We start from the raw sequence: 27,251 nt of genomic DNA, 5'->3' as shown, positions 1-27,251 counted from the left end.
TTTGAGTCTTTGTTGACTATGTCATTTATGTGAATTATCTAATTTTTAACAGCACCTAGACTAAAGCTGGAGCCCTTCAATACCCATGAGAGCCCCAACAGTCTGTCTCTTCTGCATGCTGCCTCTTCACACAACATTCATCACTAAGCCATGATCTCTCTGTCAATGCTGAACTTGGCACACACATTCAAAAGCTATTAGGAGGAGCAGCTGCATCCCCACTAGTTAATATTTCACAAAGTATTTTAACCAAGTTTATCATAAACACTTTCACAGCATGAATGAGAGAGATGTGAGGATGAGATTTCTCACCTTGGTTACCTACTGTGGTTCTCTTACAGTGCTTAGGAAGCTCTTGACTCATTCTGTGCTAAAATTTCTCTTGATACCAGGGAAATTTTGTTTACCAAACTGATGCTGAATATGCAATATGCACAGGTCTGAGAGGAGTCTTTTTCAGTGTGTATGTCTTTACTAATCCAAGCCTGGACAGGGAGATGTAGGGAGCACAGAATTTGCAATACAAAGTCCATCAACTACTAGTGTTCCAGAGGTTCTTCTAAGAAAGGCCCCAGAGCCACTGCTAGTAGCCGTCATCAGAGGTGACTGCTTCAGAGAAGTGACATTTTCTGCTCCTTTACTGACCTCAGAGAGAGCCAGGCTGACCACATCCTACCTGAGAACAGCTTCTCATCACCACCAGCCATTACGCCATAAGAAAGGATTTGCTTTCATCTCTGGTTCTTCTTCCTTTGGTGGTTAAAATATAATAGTTAGTATGATGTTTTTATTTATTTTTTTTTTAATTTTTATTTTTATTTCTTCTTAAAACAGGTGCAGGGAGGTACAGGGACGAGCCACAAAACTAGTTGGATGCAGCATGCTGCAGGCAATGGCTGTGGTTCTCTACACGCAGTCCTGCTTTGCAAGCCTGGGACTGTGCAGTTGTCCAGGAGAGCAGACACCACATCTAGGAGAGCGTAGGTGCTTGGGGAGGGGTCTGCCTGCTCTCAGATCACACAGCCTTCATTCAAAGCATGCGAGTGTAAGCTTGTTAATGCCTTGCTGGGTCAAGGTCCCAGGGAATTAAGTTTGTTAGGTTTGGTCTTAGCTGTCGTAGTTGAGAAAGAAGGCTGTCACGGGCAAAGAACGGGAAGTCCCAGTCCCTCTGGAAATGAGCTGCATGATGTTTGCTTTGCAGCACAGTCCAGCCTTGTTCTGAGGTGAGCCGATGGAGCCCCAGTACAACTTACCAGGGGAGTGCAGCCCTGCAGGCCCTCTGCAAGCAAGTAGCACGCTGTAAACAGCCAATGCTGGGACCAGGTGAGAAAATCAGAATGCTTCTGCTTCTAGGCAGAAGGCAGCTCTGCCCCTCTTTGCGGTGAGATGTTACTGGATGGTGCTCTGATGGGAAAATACTGTGAAGGGGAAGAAAAAAAAGTGAAATCGCCATACAAGATACCCGGAAACACCTTTTCCATTTATGCACAGCAGCCAGCATTCAGTGGGAAGCTAGCATTCAGAGCCTTCATACTGGGATATGCTCCATATCCCATACTCCTGTGAATGCTAGGACATAAAAAAAAATCAGTTCTGGGTCTGATTCCTTTGTCCTTAGCTCATTCATTTTAGCATGGCTTTTGCTGTGAAACACAACTTTGTTACAGTAAGATTCTAGTGTAAAAGGACCCACATCCTTCTCTTGCGACTTTGCATTCGTCACCTACATCCCTGCCGTTCAGCAAGAAGTCTCCCACATTACAAAATCACACTGGCAGTAAGAAATATCCTCTATTACAAAATCAAACTGCCAGTGCAATTTTGTACTTACATGCTTTACGCAGCTCCCTGCGTCCAACCCCGGGACCTGACTGTGAGGTAAACGAGTTATCGCCCCTGGTCTGAGTACAGGGAAACTGAAGCAGAAAGAACGGATGTGCCTGGCCCCAGGCCATGCTGGCACTCAGCTGGAGCTCTCGCATGCTCCCTGCTCCCCCAGCAGCGCTCTGATTAACCTCCCTGGCTGCAAGGGGAGGCTGTCCCCGAGCCTCTGCTGCGGCAGCTCCTCCATTTGCTGCTCTCCAGCTGGAGCTTCACCGAGGATGGAGGTCTTAAGATGCCAGCCTCCACTTCTAGCCGCTGTCCTCAAACCTTGAAGCAGTTGAAGGGTCTGTAAAATATCTCTTTAGGCTTTCAAACAGGGGGCCTGAACATGAATGGTGTGACTGAGAATCCTTACACCATGCCGGCTGACTGGAATCACCTCTGTATATATGACAACATGCAGTAACACTATTTCCTCCAGCCCACCAAGGTCACAAGTTCACCTCGCTAGTTACTTTACTAGAGCCAACAGAGTTACTCCAGGAACAAATGCAGCCTGGATACATTATCCTTTCTATTATTTATGTCAATCACAGTGTGTTAGGATAAGCTATGCCTCCAAGAGCCCGCTGGAAATTTCCTCCTGCCTGAATTGTACCCAGGCAATGGGACGGTAGGGTCACACAGCCGCTGGTATTTTTAGGCACAGAGGAGAGCCCGTCGATACTCATCTGCATGCTGCGTTCCTGGGTGTTTGCAGAAAGCAGCATTTGCTTGAGCAGCTCAGGGCAGCTGGCACAGAGGCACCTTGTCAGACAGCAAGCTAAACAGTGGGGAATAAATAAGAGGTTTGGCTCCCTGTCAGATGCTGTTGGGAATGTTTGGGGTTTTAGGAGGGTGATGGGATAAAGTCTTCTCATTTTTAATCACCTCCCAAGTAAGCTGTGCTATTTTTAACGGTTATCTAATGATTTATGAAAGATGGGAACATAAACGAGGAAGGGAGCTTAAAACACAAATGTGCAGGTAAAGCGGAAAGACATTTTCCTCTCCAACCTGAAAAACCCTGAGCATTATGAGAGCTTCGTTAAGTGCCAGGCAGCACACGTGTTCAACCCCAGGAGAGGGTCTGCTCTGTTCACAACTTTGCTATCCGTGTACCTGTCTTCTGCCCGCTCCCAGTACCAGCTGTTTCCTCAGACTTCAAGGAAAAGGTGAGATTAAAGAAGCGCAAGACGAGCTCCATGAGCAGAAGGGCAGCATTTTCACTGAGGAGGGATCACTACACGACTGTGCTGGCAGGACTCAGCCCAGGTCTGACACGAAGCACAGCCAGCCCAGCAGAGGAGCAGCACTTTGCTCTCACCAGTGGGTTTCCTCAGCCCTCGCCAATTACAGACGCTGTCTGAATCCAGGCTTTGGACCTTTGGCTGGCGTAGACTGAAAACCTACAGAAGAACTAGGATGTTGTGGAATGGCAAATGGATGCAAAGGGATTTTCAAATAGCAGCACCGCTGCTAATTTTCTTCCCTTGCATTGTTTTCCCAGTCAGTGTAACATGGATGGGGAGAACACTAGCAGCACCAGAAACCATGCCCTAAAACACAAAGCCAAAAGCCTGGCCTTTGGTACTAACACCAGTACGAATATGAACCCTGAAGCTGGAACCACCTCTCCAAGCATGTGGGGCCGGGAGGGATTTGGGCGTTGGTGTGAGGTTGTCCTCCTGTATAAGATATGTCCCCCCAACAGCACTGCAATTACTACCCCTGAGGATGTGGCTATAACCAAGCTAGTTTCAAATGGAGCAGCTCAGGCTCCGCTAGCTTAACCACAGCACTGCAGAGCCCAGCACGGGCTAACCGGTCCAGTGTTCTCCACCTTCTCCTGATGGGCACTGAAACCCATCCTGAGCTCTGCTGAAACACGCATGGTTAGCTTATACTGGCCTGCAGGGCCTGTCATGACAGGAATTTTAGAAGTCTCTTAACAGCTCTGAGTTACGGCATCACTTTTTCTGCTAGTGCTCTGTGATGTCTCACCTCCTGCTGCGCAGGATGCAGTAGAGCCAGGGAGGATTGTTTCGGAAGATCAGAGCTGACCTGCCTGCTTTCAGAAAACACAAGGCAGGTGGGTGCACTGAAGGATCCTTCAGTGCTTTATGCAGTTCGAGTTAGAGCACCTGACATCCTACATTTGCTCTGTATTCGCTCCACATCACTTTGCATGGTAGCTGTCACTCCAACTCACGTCTCTTGGATGTGGCAAGTCCTAATGCTTTCTAGGCAGAAGGGACTGCCCAGAGAAGAAAGGCAGAAGTTTTCGGTGATTCCTACAACATTGCAAAGAACCTGCTCACCACTCCTTGCTCAGTGAAGTATTCCAATGCATTCTCTTTATGGCTGCATAAAGAAAAAATTGTGGCAGTAGGAGGTTCCTGAAGGCAGCGATGTCCATACCTAGAGCTACTGGCCTCTCTACACGTCTCTGCTCAGCATGTGCTGTGCTACTCCACAGATTTCCTGTGGAAAGGAACCTGCAGAGCCCTCTCTCCAGAGACACTGTACTATAATGCAGATGCTACCTGATTCAGTCACAGCCTGTGTTTCCCCAAATGCATTAAAAAAAATCTGTAATGCAGCTACCAGGGGATTTCTGCAGAGTCTCCTGCAATCTGCAGGAGCCCTTTGCATCCTTCCCGATGCCCACGCTCTATAAACTCACAGGCTGTACAGTACTCACTGACCTTGCAGTGCTGGCTGAATCCTCCCCGTGACAACACACTGCAACGTTCGGGTAGAGGAAGGCATCCTGCAAGCAGGCAAGGCTGACCAGGGGGTCAGTATATCAAATCTATAGAGTATAATGTTAGCATAAGTCTTTTCCATGAGGAGGTTGTTGGCACAAATGCAAAGGAACAAAGCATCTCCCAAGAGGAAAGGAAAGAACTGCTGAACGTGAGAGAGAAGAAATAACTGGCAAAGCGGGGGATTTAAATAACCTCCAAATCATAGGTACACGGTTTATAGGTCTCATGCAACAGAAATGTGCACGGCTACACAGGTCCTCTTATATGATGTTTTGGGTACCCTTGGGGAAGGAAAGAGGCGGAGGGCACTTAGAACCACAGGTAGGAGAGGAGAGGTGTTTTCCAACACCTGGGAGTACCTGGAAAGCTGAGTGAGTGGAGCAATGCAGGAAAGCTATTCTGTAGATCTCCAGTGATGATGGCTCTCACACCAGTACAGAAAGACAAAAAAAGAAAAGAAAAAAAAAAAGTGCCCTGAATGAATGGTGGGCATAAGGAAGGAAAAGAAAAGCAAGCTCCACAGAGCTGGCTGGGCTAAGCTTAAGGACCAAATTTAACATCAGACTGGCAGAAGCCCCCAGCATGCCCCCAGCCCAGCTCTGGTTAGGAAGGCAAAGAGGTGTCTGAGCCCCTCACCAAGGCCAGGGCCAAGCACAGCTCTGTTTGTGCGCAGCCAGTTTGATTCAGGCAGCAGGCCGTGGGGCTGGGTTCCTCCCCGGTAAGGTCAGCTGCCCAACATGGTGACAACTAGCATGTTTCTGTGCCTGAGCTGAGGCGACACCACAGCCAAAGGAAACCCGAGGCTGGGGCCGGTTCAAGGAGGGCAGGGTCCTTCTGAAAGGGAAGAGGCAGACTAGAGGGGATTCATAATCCTCAAATATGCACTGCCAGCATGGGAAGAGAGGGACACTCAGCAGGACGTGGGAGACAGACGGCTGGATGGGAGGCTGAAACCTCTTAGGTCAGGCCTGGTCAAAGCTTTCCCTCTGCTTTCACTTGCAGGCAGGACCCCAAGTATCACTGGGGATTTGGGTCTCAACCCTCAAGGACTTGTACAACCCTGAGACCTGGTCATGAATCCATGCACTGATGCTTCTGTGGCCCGGACAGTCCAAGACGCTGCCTGGGTGCCAGGGGTACAAAGGGCAGGCTGGTCCTGGGCATAGGTTCAGGAGAAACAGCTTTGTTCACCCCTCTCTGGGCCAAGTCAGCAGAACTAGTGAGTAATTCAGGACAGAGCGGAGGAAAAATAATTATAAACCTTCTTTTTATATACGGCAGATAGCAGACAGGATCAATACACAGAGGGACTCCCTGATTTCTGACAAGCCTAAGCCCTCAGACAACTCTGTTTTTTTTGCACCAGATGGCTCCATCACTCGATAAAGTAGTGCCCTAGATATGCTGGTTGTTTTCCAATCTGCCACCGAATTAACACAGGGGGACAGGGACGTACAGCCATGGCTCCCGCACTGTGACCACCGCTTCTGAGGCCCCCCTGCAGCAGGGTGCTGTGTTTTTGCAGCCCCCTCCCCAGGAGCAGCTACCGAAGGGATTAAACAAGGAGTGTTATCTAGCGCAGTGGCTTAATCGCTAAGCAAAGTGCTCATCCCCTGACCACGAGGTCAAGGAATTATCTCCCTGACAGATAATGCAGCCAGGGTTTGGAGCAACACGAGTGGCCGGACAGTCACTGCCAGCCCACAGCTTTACTGCTGCTTCTGGGAGAGCAATGCCCCTAAGATGCCATCAAGGTGCAGCGTGGCTTTCCTCAACTGCCCTCAGATGCCTCTTGCAAACATAATTGAAATTCAGCCTTGTTCCCCTCCCATAAAACACCCCCGACACCAAATCTCAGAGGGCAAAAGGGCTGAAATGCATTTAGCGTACTACAGGGAGAGCATTATTCAGGAGCTTCTAATAGGCTGTGAAGGACTAACCAGGCTCTAGGCCTGGGCCAGAAAAGAAGTGACACAAATGACCTGGGGGAAAAAGCATACATCTAGAAATATGCAGAAGGCGGAAAGTCCTGCTCCCAGTAAGCCAGCCTATTGTGGCAGTGCTCAGTGTGCACAAGGGCAGCCCACTTGGCTCTGACAGGGAAACCGAAGGGGTCGGTGACAAAAGTCTTCAGACATTGAAGCATAAGGAATCCCGGTCTGCTGCCACTAGGAAAGAGCAAGTGGAGCTCCTCACACACACAGCTACAAAACCAGATTCTTGCTAAGAAATAACATGGGGCAGGGGCTCACGCTTTACCCGTAACACCCACCCCGTGCAAAGTGCAGGTACCTCACCTGTGAAGGCCAGGGGCCACCCTGCAGCCGGAGGTGATGCTCCCCTCATTCCTCCTACCACGAGATGCTTCCTGCAGCACTGCTGTGGGATGTGGGAGAACCAGCTCCCACCTCAGGGTGCGAGATTTGCCCAGAGTCTGCTTGGCAAATTCCACCTTCCTTCAGCTGTAAATAAAAACAAAAATGTTTTTACTACTTCTAGTGCAGAAACATGAAAGGTGAGCTCTCTGTGTCTCTATTCAGCTCAGTTGACAGGGTCGTAACTGTGGGGAGGTAGGAGAGGCAGAGCAACTGCCAGCATTTCATTTTCTTAGGAAAGCAAACGGGATTTTCTCAGAAAGCCAGAAAACCCCCACTGAAGCAGCACTGGATAAATCATGTTAAAAATGGCTTTCTGGCCACCACAGTCTCTCAAGCTGGCCAGAACAAGCCCTGTCCTCTTGCTGCCAAGGTTATGTGTAGGTCACTTTACCCCTCTTTAAAGGAGAAAGCCACTGACTACAGCTTGAGGGTGTTTATCAGGTGTCCACCATCCCAGCCTCCCCCTGAGGCCCCAGGAGACAACGTTGGTGAAGGACAGCAGAGGGAAATGCAATCCCTTCAGAGACCTTCCTCTCAAGTTTCTCCTGCGGGGAGGTTCAGCCACAGCTACCATTAGTGCACATCTCCCTTCCGCCGCTGCTCTGTTCTCCTGGCCCCGGGAGGGATCTGGGCTGGTGGAAAGGCAGGTCAGTAAGCTGGAGCTTTTTGAGCTGGTCGCACCGTGCCCTTTTCTCTCACATGCACCCCAACAGCTACAGCCCAGCTGCTGCAGCAAAGGGACAGAGACATTTAAACAAGTGACAGGCAGAATAAGTAAGCTGCCCACCCTGGGAGAGCTAGCTGCAAGCAAAGGTCCTTTCCCAGTCTCTCATCTCAGGCAAAGGAGACAAAAACCCACAGTGCTCCATGTGGAAAATGGAGCACTAATAAAAAAAGTTTCAGATTTTCCACTTGGCTGCCGCTCCTCAGCTCCCTCCTTTTCCCACCTGCATTTCTCTGAGCCTGTGGGGAAATCTGACATTACATATATTTCTATATTGTCCATAATTAAGAAAAGAGGTCCTTCTCCCCACTAAGCAGCTCTCAAGAGCAGAGATGGGGGAACTCGCATTTAAGAGGTTCCTGCCCTGCAGCCCCTGCCTCCTCCGCATCCCTCCCACAGCCGTGGTCCCTGCAGCCATCAGCCCAGGCCTCCAAGTCACCTTGGCCATAACGAAAGCTGGACAACCCTGTCACAAGATGACATCTCAGCTCTAGAGCGCGGGTTTAAACGCACGCGCAAAGGACCCTTTTAACCACATGGAAATCAAGCACTCTCCTCCACTTGGACTGGTGATCCCATTTCACTGGGTGCCACCTTCTCCCCACAAGCAGACTTTCCCTCCCATCACCCCAGGGCCGAGGCTGGGCTCACTGGGATTCCCCTGGGCGGTCTGCCCCTTCCAGCTCCCCACACACTGCTGAACCATGGAGGCTTCCAGGTCAGTGCTTGCTTAGGTGCACGTCTGTCCTGCACCGCTAACATAGGTGGGGAAATGCCCAAGAGGTGGCAGAGATCCCATTCCCATCTTTCCAGCCAAAGATTAGAGTAACAGTAGAACTGGCCACGTGGTGAATAGGTGAAATGTACTCGTCTGTGGCAAATGAGAGGAAAGATTAGATGCTGTAGCATTCTGTCCTAACCTTAAGCTTTTTGATAAATCTCTGAAGATTAAGGAGAGAGGAGATTCCATAATATAAAATCTGATTTGTCTTTAGCTTGGCTAAAGATGAAGACTCACTCCTCCACATCCCACTTCTGTATACCTCACGTTTCTGTGCACACAGGCTCCGGGAGGGGAGCTGAAGTCAGGGCCTCTCTGCCATTATCAGTGCCTGGGATAGGAAAACGTTGATGAAATTTCTGTCAGGACAGCTGTCTGACCTGGCTTATCTACATGCTGAGACATGCATTTAATGCACAGCATCCCTTTACGTATATGCATGCGTGTGCAGGTAAGTGTGTGAGTAGAGGGGTTCTGGCTAGCAGCTTGGAAGGGAAACCCACAGCCAGCATGGAGGCTTAGGACAGTCCGAGGGATCTCTACCTGTTCTCCTGTGCCCATGAGGCACATCGGGACCAAGCCTGTCCCACAGACCCCAGACGGGCCCGTGCTGCTGGGCAGTGGGCAATAGGCCCCCACGTCACACCTCTGCACCTACAGGACGTGCCCAAACCACCCGTGAGGTGGGCTGCGGAGCGGTTAGCAGAGGTTAACACCCCGGGGTGTTCTCTGGATAATTCTATGCATTTTCTGCATGAAATGCTCAAGTCTGAAAGACTTTATGAGTTGGATGAGTAATATTTTCTAGACAGAAATCCAGCGCTATGAAAAACGCATGAGCAGCTGCAGCTTCCTGTAGGCCACACCTCACCTCCCGTGCACTCACAAGCCTCAGCAGGGTGGGCTTCCCCGCCTCCAGCAGCGGCACCACGGCCCTGCCGCTCAGCACGGCATGCCAGGGTGATGCTGATCCCCACCTCGGGCAGATATTCACCGCTAGCCAAATGAGAACAAAAGTAAAGTCGAGGGAGAAGGCTGGGGGAGGTGGGAGAAGCTGTCCTTTGCAGTCCCTCTGGGAGCTGGGGAGCACTGGGTGAGCACGGAGGGAGAGGCAGAGGATGAGCAACTTCTGGGGCTCGGGCAAGCACAGCAGTCGGTGAAGGGCAGATCCAGCACCAGCGCTATCATTCAGTGAATGCAAGAGGGAGCCCACCCTGTGTTTATTACATCTCAATATACACTATCTTGGGTGACAAATCTTACGTCCCCTCCAGCTAGGAGGTGCCCCACCTTCCCTGCTGAGATGAGTGTGTGGTTGAGCAGGAAAAATGATCAGAGGCTCTGAAGTCGCTGATCAAAAAGGATCCTCAGTACCTGGCCTTCCCAAGCAAACAACACCTTCCAGGGTCCTCACCTGCTTGCAGGAAGGACTCGCCCCGCAGTGTACGGAGGAGTCACAGGCTGAAGTTATTTGGTGCAGTCGTAAGAGCAAACAGGCAGCATCCATCCATCTTCACTTCTCAGCAACTTTTCTCTTTGCAAACATGCAGCATGCTCCTTGGGAAAATAAATCCACTGCGACTCCTCCTTCATACACACTGCTGCAGCCTTGGAGGGACCAGGCTGGAAAACCGGTGTCAATACCTACACCCCCATGCCCACATTGGTGCTCAGCATGATTAGCTGCAGACCCCTCACCCCTTATTGCTTTCTTATCCTTAAAACTGGGAATAAGATTTTTGCTCCACTCCGGTGTGGATCTGGATCATGTTAAACCTTCTACATAATAAGCAGCTACCAAACCTAACCACTTTTAGCCACCAGCTAAAAGAAGAAGGGGCACATTCTCTTCTGGTTTCTTCAGCATCAGCTGAAACAAGGGCTAGAACATCATCTTCAAACAAAATCATTTTTTCACTCACTGCAGGCTGGCTTCATACTTTGAATGCAGCGTATCCTGCAATTCCTCCTCACCCAAGCTTGGTGCATGAGATAAAGTGCATTTATTTTGCCCATCTACAATACCTTTGGCTGGGAATTTTCTGTCCTCATTTAGGAGCCCATGTTCCCCCTACAGAGAGAACAAAGCCAACCCCGCTTGCACAGGGAGCCTACATTGTTTCTCTTAATCTAAAATAAGTTCCACATTAAAACCTGCCTGCTCTGTATTTATGTGCAGAAAGAAACTATAACAAAAGAAATTAATCAGAGAGGACAGGAGGAAGCCAGGTCCCGGTTTCATTGCTCTTTGTCTGATGCAGGAGTACCCAGCTCATCTCACGGGGAGGGCCAGGAAGAGGAGAGCCTATGCCAGACCTGGCATCACCCAGTGGGGCCATGCTGGTGTGAGCTCGGCTGTGCTTTCTCACCCGGTCTTGCTCAGCACCACAATGCAAGGAGAGGAAAAGGGGACCATAGCTTCAGACCCGTTTTCTCCGAGCAGCTGGGGCTGGGTGCTGGTTGGGACTGGAGGTGGGTTTTGCTCACCAAGAAATAGGACAGTTGCATTTTGCATATTTAGATATAGGACATAGCACACACATTTTTGTTTTTCCTTAAACACACCAACCCACTATCAGGAGTGTTTTGGTTTTTAGGCCCTTTAGCTGCACTCCCACGTCTCAGCCCTGTTCCTAGTGAAGCCTCCTCACCTTCTCGCCTGCAGCAAGCAGGAGCTGTGCCTCTGGCAGAATGAGGAAAGGAAAAGAGAAATGAAAGCAGCTGCTATTCCCAGGCAAGGTGCGATCTCTTCTCTCTGACTGTCTTTGCAGTAAGCCTGCTCCTCTAGCTTGCTACAGGAGCTGCAACATTCCCACCTTCTTGCCATGTGCTTTTAGCTTTTCTCACCACCTCACGTGCTGCCGAGATCAGTGCACCCAGCTGTGCAACTTACCTTCATCAGCAGGGTCCTTGAGCACTTGTGAACCCCATCACACTACAGAATGCACTATTGCCCTGTTCGTGGCTCTGCTTTGGAGCTCAGAACAGAACCAGCACAAACCAGAACCTATATCCCTCATGCCAGGGGCTGGCATCTCCTGCAGGCAGGCGCTGATGTACGGAGGAAGTGGGAGCTCCCCTGCCCACAGCACCAACAGTGGAGAAACCGACAGGAGCGGCAGTCCTAGGAAAGGACCCATCCCTCTGCTTGTAGGTACTTTTCCACGGAGAGGTTTGAAGCAGGACACAACCAAGAGGAACTCAAGGGTAAGCAGAGTTTACTTATTATTTTAAGCAATGCAAAGCCTGCATTTTTCATAATACAGCAAAAGAAGAACACATGACCCTGCCGTGCTATTTATTGCAACACCTCTAAGTTAGCAAAAGGTGCCTTTGCTACCCTCACAAAATGGCCTTTGTCATTTTTCTTCCTCTGAAGTGCCAGACCTGCCAACGCTGAAGGAGGTGTCATTCCCAGCACCGCAGCACGTCCTACACTGGTGCTGATGCAAAAAGGAGCAGAAAGGACTCACGGACCTGGCTGAATCCTCAGTTGGATCTTTCCTCGTTCCGGCTTTAGAGTTAAGCCTACAGTAAGAAGTAAATGAGTTACTTAATATAGAAGAAGAGATGTTATCCCAGTGGGCAGAAAGACACCGTGGCTGCTCAGAGAACTGTCACCGTGAGGGACAGGCCTCCTCGAACCCACATGGCTGCTCTCCTGTGACTGACAAGAGCCCAGGCACAGCTCCAGCCATCTTCTGTCCCTCCAGTAGCCACAGGAAACAACTGCATGAGAAAGCAGTTGAAACAGACTGTTTTTTGTGAAAAACTATCATCTTATCTCCAAAGAGCTGCATTAACGCCACGCTAATGTCCTGAGCGGAAAGCCTGCCCACCCTCTTGAGGTAAGAGCCACGCTCTGGAGCTGAAAATTGCTACCAGCCTTCGTCCCCTGTGTGCCATGTGCAGTCACGCATAGCACACCATTCATCCTTTGTTACTGACTTCTGACCCCAAGGGCAGTTTCCATTCTTGTCCACTTTCTCTGCTTTAGAAGCAGCAAACGCAGGCAGCAGTGGGGCTGGCGCTGCCTTCCTTTCTGTCATTTACTTCTGTGCGATAGCAAAGGCCTGGGGGAGTGAGAGCCAAGGGATCTGCCAAACCCCTGCCTGTGAAGCGGGAACCGCTTCTACACCAGAGAGAAACAGCCTGGAGGTGTCCTGCAGCTTGTGTGGAGGACAAAATTAACCCTTACTGTGGCCTTAGCAGGAGCTGCCCTTCATGCTGTGGAAAAAAAAAAGGAGGTGAGATGACAGAAGAGAACCATCAGGCTTCATGTTTGGTGGTGTCTGCACATTAAACCATTTTTTTTAATGCGTATCCGAAGGGGTGAGCTGGGAAAGTCACCAGAGGGAAGAGAAGCTCCCAGAGGGGATGACTGCCAGGGAGCTCACAGGGTGGGGGCTGGCGGGCTCCTCTGCAGGGCCACTGCCTGCAGCGAGGTGGCAAGCACATCGCCACAGGGGGCTGAGGGCACGGCTTGGTGCTAATGGGCACCCAGCCCGCCGGCTTTGGGTAAGCAAACAGATTTCTGCTTTAGGTTTGATACATCCTGCCTTTAATGCTATACACATTTTAAAGTGCAGAGGCTCAGCATAGTAAATAAGGTGGAAGCGGGTGGCAAGGACGAAAGCATTTTACGTACAGTCCTTTTGGAGGTGATGTTCAGCATGTACAGCAATGCAGTGAAGCACAGCAAGTACCCTGGCAGTAAATGTGTGTCACGGCGATTTGTCTCAACTCCTGCAGAGGCAATTTAACGTCATTTCAGTAATGGTGTGTCAAGAACACGCAGGAATTCACTCTAGCATCCGCATAACTTTTATTTATTTGTTTATTTATTGCTGTCAATATGCAGGGTAAAGGAAGACCCGATGTGGCCACCTCCTGAGTACAATAATTGTGTAAATTCTGATATTGTGGCATTTGATGGTAATAGACCAAAGGGGCTGCATTCACAAGCCACTGGGTGATTTTCCTAACTGCCTGGGTTGCAGACGCATTCTTTGGCTGTACCTTCCTGCACCACACAACAAAGAACTTGTAACTGGAAAATAGCCAGAGATTATATTAGGGCAGTGCAAAGGGGAAAAAGAGCTCTGGATTGGTAGGGAATGAATTTGGTGGCCAGAAGCACAGCCTGGGATTGGCCTGTGTCACAGCCCACACAGGGCAGGCTAGCAGCCGGCCCAGTGTCACTTGGCACAGAGGGCATGGGGGCAGGGGAACTGGTGAGCGTTACAGCCCTGAGAACCCCAGTAAACCTGCACTTAAGATTCCCAAGCCCCTCTACTGCTAGATTCATCACCTTTGTATCTTTTATGACTTTGTTTCCTGATTTATGTCACAGGGATAAGCGTGACTGAGTGTGCTTGTCACGGGCTCTGTAAGCACTAAGCAGTGCTGATACTATAGCACAGATAATTACTAGCCAACTACTTGCAAAAAGGAGTAGTGGGAGAGGCCGTAAAGTTTGCACAGCAAAGCCATCCCTCTTCTGTAACACAGAAGATAACCACCTGCAGGCCAAATCCTCCCCTGGAATAACCTCGTGGTGAGCACTTGGGAACGCGCAGGGGCCAACCAGAAGCCCACCTCTGAACAAGCTGCCCGCAGGGCCTCTCCCATTCCAGCCTTGACTTGCTGGAGGCCCAGGCTGAGCCAAGATAGCCCAGGCTGCAACTAAGAGAACTGGTAGAGAGCAATACAAAGCCCTGGGTACAGACCATTCACTGCAGCCCACACAGAGGTGGCTTTCCCCACAGCTGCACTGCCCTGACATCCTGCTGCTGACAGCGTTTAAGTTGCAAAGTGGTAGCAGGTTTCATTGCTGGACAGTCCTCATCCACCTGTCCCGAAGCTTGTTTTCCAGAGGTGATGAGGAAGCCACCAGAGCTGAGTCAAAGACTCCTACACATTGAACTTGCCTGTGGATAGCACCTTCCGTACACAGCTGTGCTCCTCCTCCCAGCAGCAACACAGCCAGCTGTTCCAGTGCAAGAAGTGCAAAGGTGGCCCCAGGATGTTGTAACCACAGCCAGCACAGCATTACCCTCCCTCCAGCTTGCAGCAATGCTGCCGAGTTACCTATAAGATCTACTTTGCACGTTGATTCTTCTTGGAGCCAAATCCACAGCATTCCCAGGTTGCCTTCACCTTGCGCTGCTACCGCTTGCTTGAAATGTTGCTGCATCAGGAGATTGCCCCGTGCTTGATATTACTGCCTGTGCCTGGGAGGCTGGGGCTGCTGCAGTCTTCAGGAAGTGTGCCATGAAGCATGCCCCATGGAAGTGCTGATGAGCAGGGGTGCTCAGCGAGCCAGTTCCCAGCAGAGATCAGGCAAAACGGGGCAAGCTCTGCCCGACTCGGGTGGCTGCTCCAGCTGGACCACGGGCTAACAACGGGTTTCTCAGAAACACTCGTGTCGGGCAGGCAGACTAGGCAGGAAAGAAAAGAAGAGGCACTTCCTAAGCTAAGGTCGGTGGCCACTGTCACACCGGCCGTGGTATCTTGGCAAAATGTGGCTTAACGTAAGCAGCTGAAGCAAAGAGATGTGATCAGCAGTGCTCAGCAAGGAAGGTCTGCCAGGCTACGGGGAGCATCCAAAGTAAAGCAAAGCCACTAACTGAAGGAATTGCCTACACACAACTTCCCCTCACCTTCCTCACCAAAGGACATATCTCCCTTCTGACCCTAGTGCCTGATGGCTTAGCTTTTGCAGAGCTGAATGGCAAGTTGAGATCAGAAGTCCCCTCCCAGCAAGAGTCACTTTTCGTCCCCTGAAGCTGAATCTTTTTGTGACCTCATGATTTGGTAGAGAGTCTCGCGGAAGTGCTGGTGCCGGCTCAGTCTTTTGGCTGCCTCCTTCAGCTCCTCAATGTTTTCAGCTTCTGCATGCGAGAAGATGAAGGACTGGGACTGCTTCACTGAAACAAGAGCAGCACAGAAAGGTCAGCACGCTCAGCCAGGGACACAAACCCAAGTTTCAACAGAGCACGCAAGCTACGCGATCATCGTGACAGAGAGAGCCTGGCAAAGTATGAGCTAACCATTGCACTAATAGCTTCACCTTCCTGCTTTTAGAGGAGGAAGATGCTGAGGGACACAAAAACACATTTTTCTTCTTTACGGGTGCTTTGCTTTACTTCTTTACAGGTTTAGGGTTCTGTGTAGAACCTGACCTAACCTCAAAGGCAGCCACTTTGAGCACTGGACTGGACTAGATATTGTGCAGGCATCCCTTCCAAATTAACTCCACCTGAATGCTTAATCACAAATGAAGTCAGCTTTGAGCATATGTTTTTACAGGAGTCTGGGAGCATCCCAGCAGCTTTTCACATACACGAAGAGACAGGGAGCTAGTACACAGACTCACTTCCTGCTCCCTGGATAGAGAAGCTCCAAGTCTCTCTGCCCGTAGCTCCATGCTACTGCTAAGGAGTATGTAATATGAACCACATTTGCAGATCTTTCTGCACGTATCTGCTCCTGCAGGACACGGAGGAAGAAGTTGCCCGATACCTACAGTCATTCCACGAAGCGCTGGTTCTCCGGCGGTGAAGGCGGCAGCTCTTTATGCGGCGAGTGGCAGCCTTGTGGATGTACACTGAGTTCTTCATGATCACGGGCATCTTGGCCTCCAGCTCGGCGTTGCGGATGCACTCTTCAAAGAACTCTGAGGAGAGGACACCACTGTGAGCAGTGAAAGGCACTGCAAGCAAAGAACCAGTCAAGAGGGACTGAGCTCGCTGACAGGCTGAGCCAAGTTATGATGTTCAACACTTCCCCAGATCTTCACAGACAAAAATCTATGAAGCTCCAGAACATCACCAAGTTCTGAACAACAGAAACCTCCAGTGTCATAACTCAAATTAGAGAAAGAATGGCAACCATCCATTCGCCCTTAATCCTTCCCACAGCTGTTAATGATTTAATTGCTGAAAGGCAGTTTACTCTCCTTGATATTAGGATAAAACTTCTCAAGTCTGTCAAAACAGAGAGCTCTGAAGCCTGGCTGATTGCATCTTCCTTGAAGAAATTTTAAAGCGAGACAAGCCTAGCTGGGGAAATAGAGGAATTAGAAACACTGTCATGCACACCCAGGTGTGCCATGCATGGCCAGGGATTTCTTAATAGCATAGCAAATACTAACACATGCACACGTTACAGGCTCTGTGCAAAGCCCCACATCCACCAAACTCAGACAATGCTTTTCTGTCCCTAGCAGTTGCTTTTCCTGCCCAGGTTCATTTCTCGTTTTTTTTTTCCTGCCCAGGTTCATTTCCTAGGGCCTTACCATGGTCTAATCATTCTCTGCCATTGTTCTCCGGCTGCCCTCCTAGATCCCTGCCTTGCTGTTCAAAGGCCTCAAATGCTAATGCTCCCCAGCTCTGCTGTCAAAGGACAGCAGAGAGCTGCAATCACCTGCAAGGACTGAATCTGTGCTGGGACTGGTACTAAAGAAAACATTGCTCTTTTGAAGAAAAGAGCTTCCAAACTTAAGATTAGAAACGTGTGTCAGGAGACATTCAGTGCCAGAGGTTACTCTCTGTTGCCCTGTGCAGGTAGCTCAGCTCTGATTGAAAGCTGAGCTCAACACAGCCATTTTAGCTCCGTATTCTTGCCATGGCTCCTAGCTGCTAGCACAAAGTTCAAAATCAAGTCCTTTGCCTCAGTTTAGGAATCTGATGGAGAAACTACTGAATAATGTTTTATATATACATATAGTGTTCAGAATGCCACAAGACTTTTTGATTTTTTCTCTCTTGGCCCAATACATCCACGTTTCACTGCAATGAAGCCTTAACTGTATAGATACAGCATCTCTAGAATGGCTTCCCCCTGCACTATACTTGAGGATGGAAAACAAGGAAGACTTCTCCCAGAATAAGCTGTTGATATCAATTCCCAAACCTGGCTCAAGCCAGATTCTAGGCCAGCACCCCATCTTACAAAAAGCAAACAGACAGGGATAGGCCGCAGGGAACGTAAGACTTACACCTTACCCGTGGGTTGCAGTTGTCTCAGCACAGCAACGCTGGGCTGATGCAGTGATTCAGCTCTGACTCAGGATCCAAACCTCACCTGCTTGGTGACCTACCAGCACATTGCTACAGCAGCCACGGTGCTCCTTACGCTGCTGATGTTCCAGGAAGGAGGGCTGAGAAAAGAGATTGGGGGAACCAGAGGACTCCCAGAAACTCAGACCTAGTCAGTCTTTCCAGCTCTGCCACAACTTCCCTGTTTGACCTTTTGGAAAGCATTTACTCCTCTCTCTACCACTAGGTTTCTCTTCCACCACTCAGGGAAGGCTGGAATAATTTTGCACTCCTTTGAGGGTGAAGCACCAAGTGTCTGCATAGTGCATTTTGACTCCTCCAAAGGGAGGTGTGGTTGAGGTACAAAGAGCCGAGAGAGCACCTGGTGCAGCCTTGCTAATTTGGGAACCTCTTTTTGAGGTCTGAAAAGATGGGTAGAAATATTTCCTCTCTGGGAGCTTGCTCATCAGTACAGAAGATGGATGACTGACTTACTTCTCAAATGACTGACATCTGCTTTCATCTTCTCCTCTTTCTCCTTGTTGCGATCCAGAGAATTTAAACCTTGCTCCAAGCGCTGCAACGCTTCCTCAGCTTCCCTCAGTCTCTTCTCCAGGTCCATGCGCACCTTCACCTCAGCCTGAGGAAGATGAAGAGAATAAGTACTCCTGAAAACAGCTTGTGTACCTCCCCCTGTAACTTACGAGGCTTGCGAGGGACACAAAGCAGATGAAAACGAAAAAAATAAAAATAAAAATAAGTAAAACCAATAGAAATAACATAAGACAACAAAAAATTTTTTCCTTATGTCTTCAGACAATCTGAATTTGAAGTCCAGATTATTTTAGGAACTCTCCCTTACTCTAAATTTTCTTTTCACATCTGCACTCTCATTGTATGAACCATGTGGAATCAGAGATGGTATTTCAACACATGAATTCATACGAGATGAACTTGAGATAAAGGCAGTCAATTCCCAAAATGGGGTGGATAGATCTTAGTTTCAGAAAAAAAATACAATAAAAATTAGAAATAAAGGATAATATGGGTAATAGTTTAGCAAATGAGAATAACTCATACAGCTTAGGTCATCTTAGCTTTAGTTTGGCCAAGAGGAATGCTAAAGGGTAAGAGCGTCTTGGAGGTGCAGGGAAAAGATGAGAAGGGGGATGATCTGAAAAGCAAGTGCGAGACCCGGATTCGTGACAGACACGGGTGGTACCTTGAGGTCCCTCTCTGCCTGCTGCTTCTCTGCGGTCAGCTCTGAGAGCGAGTTCTGCAGCGCCTGTGACTGGGAAGAGTAAAACTCCCGCTCCTCCTCCAGAGCTCGGGACCTCTCCTCGTTCTCCTTCATCCTGGTGCATGGCACAGCAAAAGAAGATCACCATCCCCACCCCTGCACGACTCACAGAAAGGGAGGGGCTCGATGCCACGGTGGGGCGCATTTAACTACCTGGCTACCCTGAGCAAAGAGGCACTAAAGGAGCATTATCTGCCTTTTGCTTCAATAACAGGCCTGGCTGAAGAAAGCCAGGTAGTCAGTTCTTGAAGGGGACGTCCTCAACCCCCCTCAGAGAGGTCCACGAGCACCAAATACAAGGACAATACAATGGACAAGCGCGTGAACACTGAACAGATTCACAAGCCTGATGTGAAAGGTGCAGGCCCAAGTAGCAGCAAGGAGTTCAGCGGCCCTGCCTCACTCTGCCCATCCTCTCTGAAGTGCTCACAACCTGAACTCCTGACGTGGGAACCAGAAGGGCTTCCAGCCTTGTTTTATGCTGGCAGCTACAAAGTAAGTCAGCAGATAGCCATGTCATTTGGCATCACAAATCCTGACCAAGGCAGAAGTGTCCTCTTCCCTGTACAGCAGCCAAAAGTTGAAATTATAAAGGCTCTCACCTGTCTGCAGGTCTCAGGGTAAATATGGGAAGAGTTTTGAAGTGATCCTAGTTTTAAGCCTGGGAATATTTAGCCATACTCTTTCTAATTGCCTCCTATCTGCCATGAAGAAAAACTACCTCTTTTCCCACAACACCTTTCCTACTGGAAGGCATCTTGTTCCACCTCCCTGTCACCGCTGCAAGAGCCCCCGACCCCACTTCACCTCTTCTCTGCCAGGAGTTTCTCCTCCAGAAGCTGTTGCATCTTCTCTTCAATCCGCCGCAGGCTGCAGTGCAGTCCCCAGCTGGGGCTTTGCTCCTTGCTAGGGCTGGTTGGAGGTGGGAACTGGCTTTCGTTTTCTTCCATCATCTCCAGCATTTGCTGCTTTTCCAGGGAAAGCTCCTTGAAGAAGGACAGAAACTATGAGCATCAATCAAGTCTAATATTTCTGCTCCTTTTCCTGCCTGGCACCTTACTGAGTTCTTCCACACTTACATTCACATTCCTCATTCAGATTAAAACCAGAGTAACAAAATCTGTTTTTTTCCCTTAAATCTGTTTTCACTGTAGCCTTTGCTATGCAAGTGGGAGAGAACCTGGAGGCACCTGGAGTAGAAATGCTCCTTCCCTAGCTTTCCAGATCTATTTTCCTACCCATAACTGTGGTCAAGGAGAAGACTTCAGGAAGAGCATCAGATTTTGGACCAACTTTGAGGATCTAACAAGAACATTAAGGATGACATCGAGGCTTCAGCAGGCTAGCTGTGTGGAAACTTCACCAAAACTATGTGAATTTAGAAAAGCCACTTTTCACCTGTCCACCAGAGCAATACCAAGTAAATAAAGGGTTTTATATATCAGCACTCCATTTCCTAAATTGCTGTACGATGTATTATCACCTGGGAACCATGCTCCAGTCTGTGAATGAGGAATGCCTCGCTGCTGCTCTAAGTCAGGGCTTAAGGAGCTGCTGCTCAAAAATCAGGAAGCTCCCACAGAAGATTATAGCCTTGTTGGCCAGAAGGGCTCTGGGAGGCTCTAGTCCAGCCTCCTGTTCAGAGCAGGCCTGTCAACGCAGCAAGATTTGATCAGCTGTGGCTTTGTATAGATGAGTCTCAAAAAACTTCCAGGATGGAGATCTCTCAACCTCTCCCATTGCCTGTTTGGTAAAAAATCTCTCCCAGTGTTCAACCCGAGCTTCCCAAGCTACATATTATGGTTATTGCCCTGCATCGCTTCATCTGGCACTGCTGAGAAAGGTTTGGCTCTGCTGGGCTCCTCGTCACTCTAGTCATTTCTGAAGAGGATTTTGTCCCTCATATCACCTACAGAATGAAATCGGTTCATCTGCACAGGGCTTAACTCTGACACTAACAGATGTTAGATTCATTCCCTGGACAGCATTGCCGTCAGTCCCGGTCAGTTCTCGAGGACTGTTCCCATGACACTGTCATTCAGAGGGCAGAAGCAGTCACTCACCTCTAGGGTTTTCTGTAAGGACTCTGTCAGGCTTCGCAACTCTTTCTTTTCTTCCTCCACTCCTTTAAGGGAGCGGGCCGTGAGCTCTAGCTCCCTAAAGAAGCAGAAATTGTGACAGCTATTGCAGGGGAACACTAGCCCCACACACTTGGACTGTGCAGGCTGTGGACTTCTAACGCAGGACCTGCTACTGGTGGCTGGTATGGGCAGTATGGGTCAGGAATTTCAGACAGGAGTGTGCCTGACCTGAAAGCATCACACCTTGAACACACTACAGGCATCCAGGAACCTGGCTGTGCCTCCTGATGGTTAAACCAAAACCAGCCACTAGTGTGCTTCTCTAGTGAGGACAGGACCATGGGTACAACTGGCAGAGCCCAGACTGGGCAGTCGTGTCAGCAGGTGCAGATCTATGAAAAGAAAAATAGTTCGGAAAACCTTACCAGCTTTTCTTAGATGCTATTTAGGGAGGGGGTGGGAAAAAAAAATAAGAGAGCAATTGCAAAAAATGCCTTTTCAACACTTGGATCCTTCCTTTTCTAAACACATTTGTTACTGCTGCTTTGCATAGTGTAAGTCTCAGAAAGACAAAATTATTCTTAGTGAGACAACTTCAACCTCCACCCTGTGTCATCCAGCTGAGCATGAAAAACCGGACTGAGATGTCTGGAGCCCACATGGCTGGTGAGAATACAATGAGTTGTATCAGGTGCTGAAATCCTCCAGCACCTGCCAGTTGCCATACTGCCCCAACTAACCTGAGGATTGCTCATGTCCCAGCTCCTTGGAAATGAGGTTGCTGGAGGCCTGAGCAACAAATGAAATTAAGCTGTAACCTATCGGTCACACAACTGATAGCAAGTGCAAGTACACAGATCTCAGCCGTCCCTGTTGTGGTCAACATTGCATTTACCTCCTTTGTACACAGACAAAATTGGTGGCTTTTACCCATTGTTCTGATTCACAGCCACACTAGCACTGCTACTGAGGGAGCCGGTGTCCTTTTCCTGCCCTGCCCAGTTTGCTCCCTTACCTCTTGATCTGCTCCTGCTCCAGCCGCAGCTCCCGTACCACCTCTTCAAACCGGTGCTTCTCCGCTTCCAGAACCTGGTTCAGGCGTTCCAGTTCCTACACCAAAAGAGGAGACAGGAGTGTACTCTGCCAGCACACTTAAAAGTCAGGAGCAGCTTCCCTGTTAACAAAGCCTGTCATTTTTCATGTGCACTATGCAGAGCCATCAGGTGTCTGATTTCAGCACGCTTTTGTCCAGGGGCATTTAGAAGGGACTGGAGGTTGGTTGAAGATTTCCAGACATTCAGAAGACCCTGACAAATTATCAGGCACCTGGAAATCCTACACATGCTGCCTGCACAGATCAGCTCTGCTCCATGTATACAAAAGGTCCAAAGCCTCCTGGGAAAGGTGGGCTCAGCATACACATAGCCTTTCCTTCCAAGCACCCACACGTGCAGGCACAAAGCCTAGAGAGGAATATGTCAGCATGGTACTTGCACCAGCTCAAACATGGCACTTGTACCAGCTCAACCTCATTTTCCATTCCCACTGGGACAGGAAAAACACAGACTGCACAGTTACAGCTCTGCAATTTGGTCAGCCTGTCACTTTGGACTAATAAAGCACTGCTTAAAGATTTCTGATTACCTCAAGCTAGCCACATATGGTGAAACAGTTTCTTCTAGTCTAGGAGAAGCAGTCATACCAAGACCTACCAGGGGCATTTCCCAGCCTTCTCTCCATCTGCAGAAGAGGAGATGGGGACAAAGCACAGCAAGGGTCCACCTCCTGCCCTAGCTGCTAGGCAGATCTCCTGCCGCAGGCCCAGGAAGGTCGCAAAACAACACTGGTGCCAGATAAATTCAGAAGACTCTTGCTCCAGGACATGCACTTGACTCCTGCTCCACGTGCAGACACACGGTTCAAACTGCTTTCCCAACATATTGCTCTGAAGCCTTCAGGCTCACAGCAGGTCAGACCACCGCAGTCCAGCGAGCTATAGAGTCTTCTGTCATAACAAAGTCCTTCACGCTAAACTGGCCCCATCTGCTCTTCGTGGGCAATGAAGATACAGTGAATGGCTTTGTAAGGACAGAGATTTGTTCCAGAGTCCTTGGACAAGAACATTTCCCTCCCTGTGGCTGCAGGTAGTGCAGCAGGCTACCTCACCAGACAGGGATGTCTCCTTGTAAAGGCAGAAGTAGCTTAGCACTGGAGAAGTGTCCAAGCCACCAAGTGTCCCTTAGCTCTGCAGAAATGTAGGCAGGAAAAACACAGGCCCGAGAATTCTAGGTCAGCATTGCTGTCTTTTGCCAAAGAGGGGCCACAGTCGTTCTGGATTAATTGGAGAAGAGAACACGGGGCAGTTTGTAAGACTGCAACACAGTGATCTATGTCCTTAAGAGTCATATAAGAGGAAAATCCATTTACAAAGCAACTTCACAATAACTTTATGATGGTGGTATAAAAACTACTATAGATTTGGTGTAAATACATGAATGAACTGTGTTTATTATATTAAACAAAAAGGTTAGGAATAGCTTGAAAAACAATAATAAGCTTGACCAGTTAAGGTATAATAGTCACATCTAAAGGAGTGGCGCCCTGGTCTTTCTCTAGAGCAATGTTTGTTATTGTCCCCGTCTCTGTTGAGTCCAAAGAACAAACCTGACTGCTTTTTGTTGTTCCTTCTTTCTCACGATGGCATCCCTACACCAGAACAATGTCAGGTCTGTTTTCTAACTCTGTAGACAGACAAGTCGATTGCCACAGCCTTCTTGAACCCACCAAAGAGCAAGTATTCAATTCACCTGGAGACATCAGCCCGTGAGGGGTGCAGCAAGCATGCTGTGTGGAAAGAGCCTGGGACGGGGGATCAGGGATACCGCTCCACGGCCCATCCCGTGGCACAGCCCTTATTTCTCTTTTCACCCACAGGGCCCAGGGAATGGCAGGAGACTTTTGGCTCCGCTGCTTCCCTGTCTGGACTCTGGCGTGCCCTCAAGCCAGCAGCTTCCGACCTTCCAGCCCTGCCCCGTGGAAGCAGAAGGGAATTGGTTTGTGATGAACACTCACCTCTTTCTGCTCCCTCTGCAGACACAGCTCTTCTGTTTCTTCCATCAGCTTATCTGCAAACATACACACACACAAAGGCCAAACGCAGAGAAAAGCAATTTATATCCCAGGGATGTTTATAAGCATGAAGCACTGACGGGAGCTTGTAAGCGCAGCGTTTTCTATTGCTCCATGCATATCTGTTTGAGAGGCTCCAAAGGCTGAGATGACACTAATGGGATGCTTGGTAATTTCCCTCCTGCCAAATAACTTAAACTAAGCAATCATATTAATGTGTACTCCTTCTAAGGGTTCCTCCCAAGTGCATTAACAAACTAACCTTCGCCACCCTCTAGCTGAGCTAGGAAAACATCCTCAGCTCTGCTTCACACATAAGGGAGAGGAGGTACAGAAGGGCTAAGTGGGCACGCGGGGTCACTCACAGCACGGCAGCAGTCTGTTCTCCTCATATGTCTCAGTGCCCTGCCCTTACCCTCCCAGCACATCACCCTCTCCTTTAACCCCTCTAGGTTAAACTAGGAGAAGAGGTCTCCCAACCTCCCTCAAGTCTAGAGGGGCCTTCAAGGCATACTCCAAATAAACTCTGCTGAATGCACGGGGAGCTGCTGCCCATACAAACAAACCTCTCATTGTACTAAGCCTCACTAGATTTACTAGATCTTACTTTACTTAATTCAGTAAGAGAAAAACTTTGCCCTGAAGTCAAAGGCCTACAGGGCCCATGATGAAACATGAAGTAGACACGTCTGTCTACTCGGTTTACCTTGGATAAGGAAGGTATTTAGGTTTATTATTAAGTTGTAAGGTAAAAAGCACTGTGGTCTGTTAGAGTTACAATAGGCTTTGAACCAATAGGAAAAAAAATTATTCTGGGGAGGTTTAAGTTGTCCTGACCATGTGTATGTGCAATGTTAAACAGAGACAAAAGTATAATCAATTGTTCTGTGATACGAGTGTAAGGGGAGTTAAGTCAACAGAAAACAGCACTGATGGTTTATTCTGGTGATCCTAAATCATATGAATGAATCTACGTGGATGTTAGATGGCTTGAGACTAAAAAGAGGTGTTAAATAACAACTCTTTGGAGCTATTCCCTGCAGTGACGTCTTAAAGCCTCTTGTTCATCGTGCTCCCATTACACACGCCTTGAGTAGAGGCTTGCTTGTTTTTAGAACTGACATTGGGTTTAGTCATGAAGATTGATAGCTGGGTTTTGTTGTTACGTTTCTTTGTTTTGTTTTACCATACGGACATAAATATCTAGGGTAGCTTTGTGTGCGATTATGAAGAAGGATGATCTTAATATATTTAAACAAACCTAACTGCAAATAGATTATAGTTGCACAGCCTGGAGAAATCAGTCCCCTGGGAAACCTGGATCCCAGCTCGGCGAGGAGGGGAGATGGAAGGTAACCCCGTGGGGATGCAGGGAATTCCCTAGAGCAGAAATGAAGGGCAGTGTTTCTGTTCTCCAAAGATCCTTGACCTGGTGCCAGTAGGAATGCCTGACATCAAAAGTTAACTACAGGATGGACACAGATCACTGACAATGAGGTTAATGAGGCAGAAACCTCATCAGTTAAATAGGAATAAATATAGAATTGCTGTCAAAAGAAAGTAACCAACTGTGAAAATTCACCAGCTGAGGATAATCTTGTCAAGGACCAAAAAAACACTGTGAAATATGTATTTTTACATTCCACGTATCTTTGGTTTGCCACAGAGTACTTTTTCCTCTGTTCCTTCATCACCTTGTCTTTTATCATACTGTGGTCCTCTTCAGCCTTAAGCTCTTTGTTCTGCTCTGGTGTTTGCAAAACAACATTTTGACAAAATTTTCTAACTTTCCACCTGTCTCTCCAGGTCCTCCTCTCAGCACTTCCTATTATCTCTGTAATCACTGTGCAAGGTGTGGAGTCACCAGGCCAGAAAGGCTATTGCACCTCTCTTGAGGAATACTCCACCTAACTTAGGAGCCATCTGGGTTAAAGAGGCTGCTCTCCTTTGGCTCTTGCCATAGGCAATGCGGGGAGTGACGGCCGCACCTCTCAGGGCAGTCAGAGCACCCAAAGTATTGCTATCCAGAGGTTGGTTTCTGAGTAGGGAACTGGACTACGTAACCTCCAGAGGTTTCTTCTAGCCAAATGGCTATTTTGGGTTCTACAGCATTTAGAGTCTCCTACCTAAATATTCCTGTTTCTCCTTGGCCAGCTGCAGTCCCTGGGCTTCCAGGCTCTCGATCATGGCTTCTCCCAGCTGGGCATTCTTCCAGGTACTAGAGAGAGCAGCCAAAGCAGACAGTAAAAGAGAGTTAAGGGTCCCACAGAGAGAGGCAAAGGGGCTCAGCCTAGCAATCTACCAAGGAATTTAAACACAATCTCTCAGTGGTGATCGTGATTCTCTAGATTTTTCTCTGCAAGTGACTTGGAGAAATTTTCCTGACGTTCAGTAAAAGGAAGTTTACAGGAGCTGTACATCAATACCACACAGCTACTCAATTGTTTCTCCAGTGCTTTGGAGATTTCTATACTAAGCCTAGTCTTGAGCGCTCTCCAGACCAACCCAGCACATGCACAGCCTCCAGCTGCAACAGGATGTACCTGGAACACACTAAATGAATCCTAACTTCTCATAGACCAGTGGCATTGTCTTCTGCTTTTCCAATATTTTGTTGGTTTAGCTACTTTTCCACTTCAAACATTAACTACTTATTGTCCCCTTCCCAAAGCCTTGTATCTCCAGCCTTTCTGGTATCCATCCTGGAACCAATCAATCCCTCCTCCACTCAATTTGTACGCCACGAGAATTTAGTGCCTGGCCCTACATTGAGGTAAGTGCCTCTCCCTGTAAAAGCATTGAGGAACCAGAGATAAAAAAAGCCAGATGAGAAACTGGCAAGTACAGAGAGTTAAAGGTAGCAGGCATTTTCAAAGAGTACCTTGCGTTATTGCAGCACCACTGGCCAGAGGATCTCAAGGTCTCTTGAAAACATTATGAAACTAAGCTGCCTGAAAGGCCTGCGGAGCAGATGCCCATTAGTGACTGAGTTGACGGACAGAGTAGGCTTCAATACAGAGACTAAGTAACCAAGGACACAGACGTACAAATCAAAACAGAACCAGTTTGCTGTTCACTTCTATCCACGTTCCATTAGCAAACAGCACCTACACACATAAAATACATGAAATGCATATGTAAAATCAATTCCAATCTATTTATATAGGTGCACATACAGGAACA

The 27,251-nt window shown here is 48.7% G+C and overlaps 1 protein-coding gene and 1 long non-coding RNA gene across 2 annotated transcripts in view; both read right to left on the bottom strand.

Annotated features, from left to right (window-relative positions):
* Positions 1-516: 516 nt before the first annotated feature.
* On the bottom strand, positions 517-10,474 carry LOC125182904 (uncharacterized). The gene is made up of 4 exons (XR_007163688.2): positions 9,932-10,474; positions 6,932-7,096; positions 1,254-1,418; positions 517-750 (listed from the first exon to the last, which is right to left on the bottom strand). It is a non-coding gene; the product is annotated as an uncharacterized lncRNA (long non-coding RNA).
* A 2,341-nt stretch (positions 10,475-12,815) lies between these two features.
* The window catches only part of PLEKHD1 (pleckstrin homology and coiled-coil domain containing D1), a 32,667-nt gene continuing 18,231 nt past the window's right edge, over positions 12,816-27,251 (bottom strand). Inside the window, exons 5-13 of the mRNA XM_013174128.3 lie at positions 26,195-26,286; positions 24,012-24,064; positions 21,955-22,049; positions 20,922-21,015; positions 19,666-19,844; positions 18,781-18,913; positions 18,054-18,198; positions 16,046-16,195; positions 12,816-15,446 (exon numbers count right to left, since the gene is read on the bottom strand). Of these exons, the coding sequence (XP_013029582.1) occupies positions 15,286-15,446; positions 16,046-16,195; positions 18,054-18,198; positions 18,781-18,913; positions 19,666-19,844; positions 20,922-21,015; positions 21,955-22,049; positions 24,012-24,064; positions 26,195-26,286 (1,102 nt within the window). The 3' untranslated portion in view covers positions 12,816-15,285. The remainder of the gene's footprint in view (positions 15,447-16,045; positions 16,196-18,053; positions 18,199-18,780; positions 18,914-19,665; positions 19,845-20,921; positions 21,016-21,954; positions 22,050-24,011; positions 24,065-26,194; positions 26,287-27,251) is intronic.

The sequence above is a fragment of the Anser cygnoides genome, chromosome 5, assembly GCF_040182565.1.
Source record: "Anser cygnoides isolate HZ-2024a breed goose chromosome 5, Taihu_goose_T2T_genome, whole genome shotgun sequence".
Lineage (NCBI taxonomy): Eukaryota > Metazoa > Chordata > Aves > Anseriformes > Anatidae > Anser > Anser cygnoides.
This window is presented reverse-complemented; position numbering and strand designations above follow the sequence as displayed.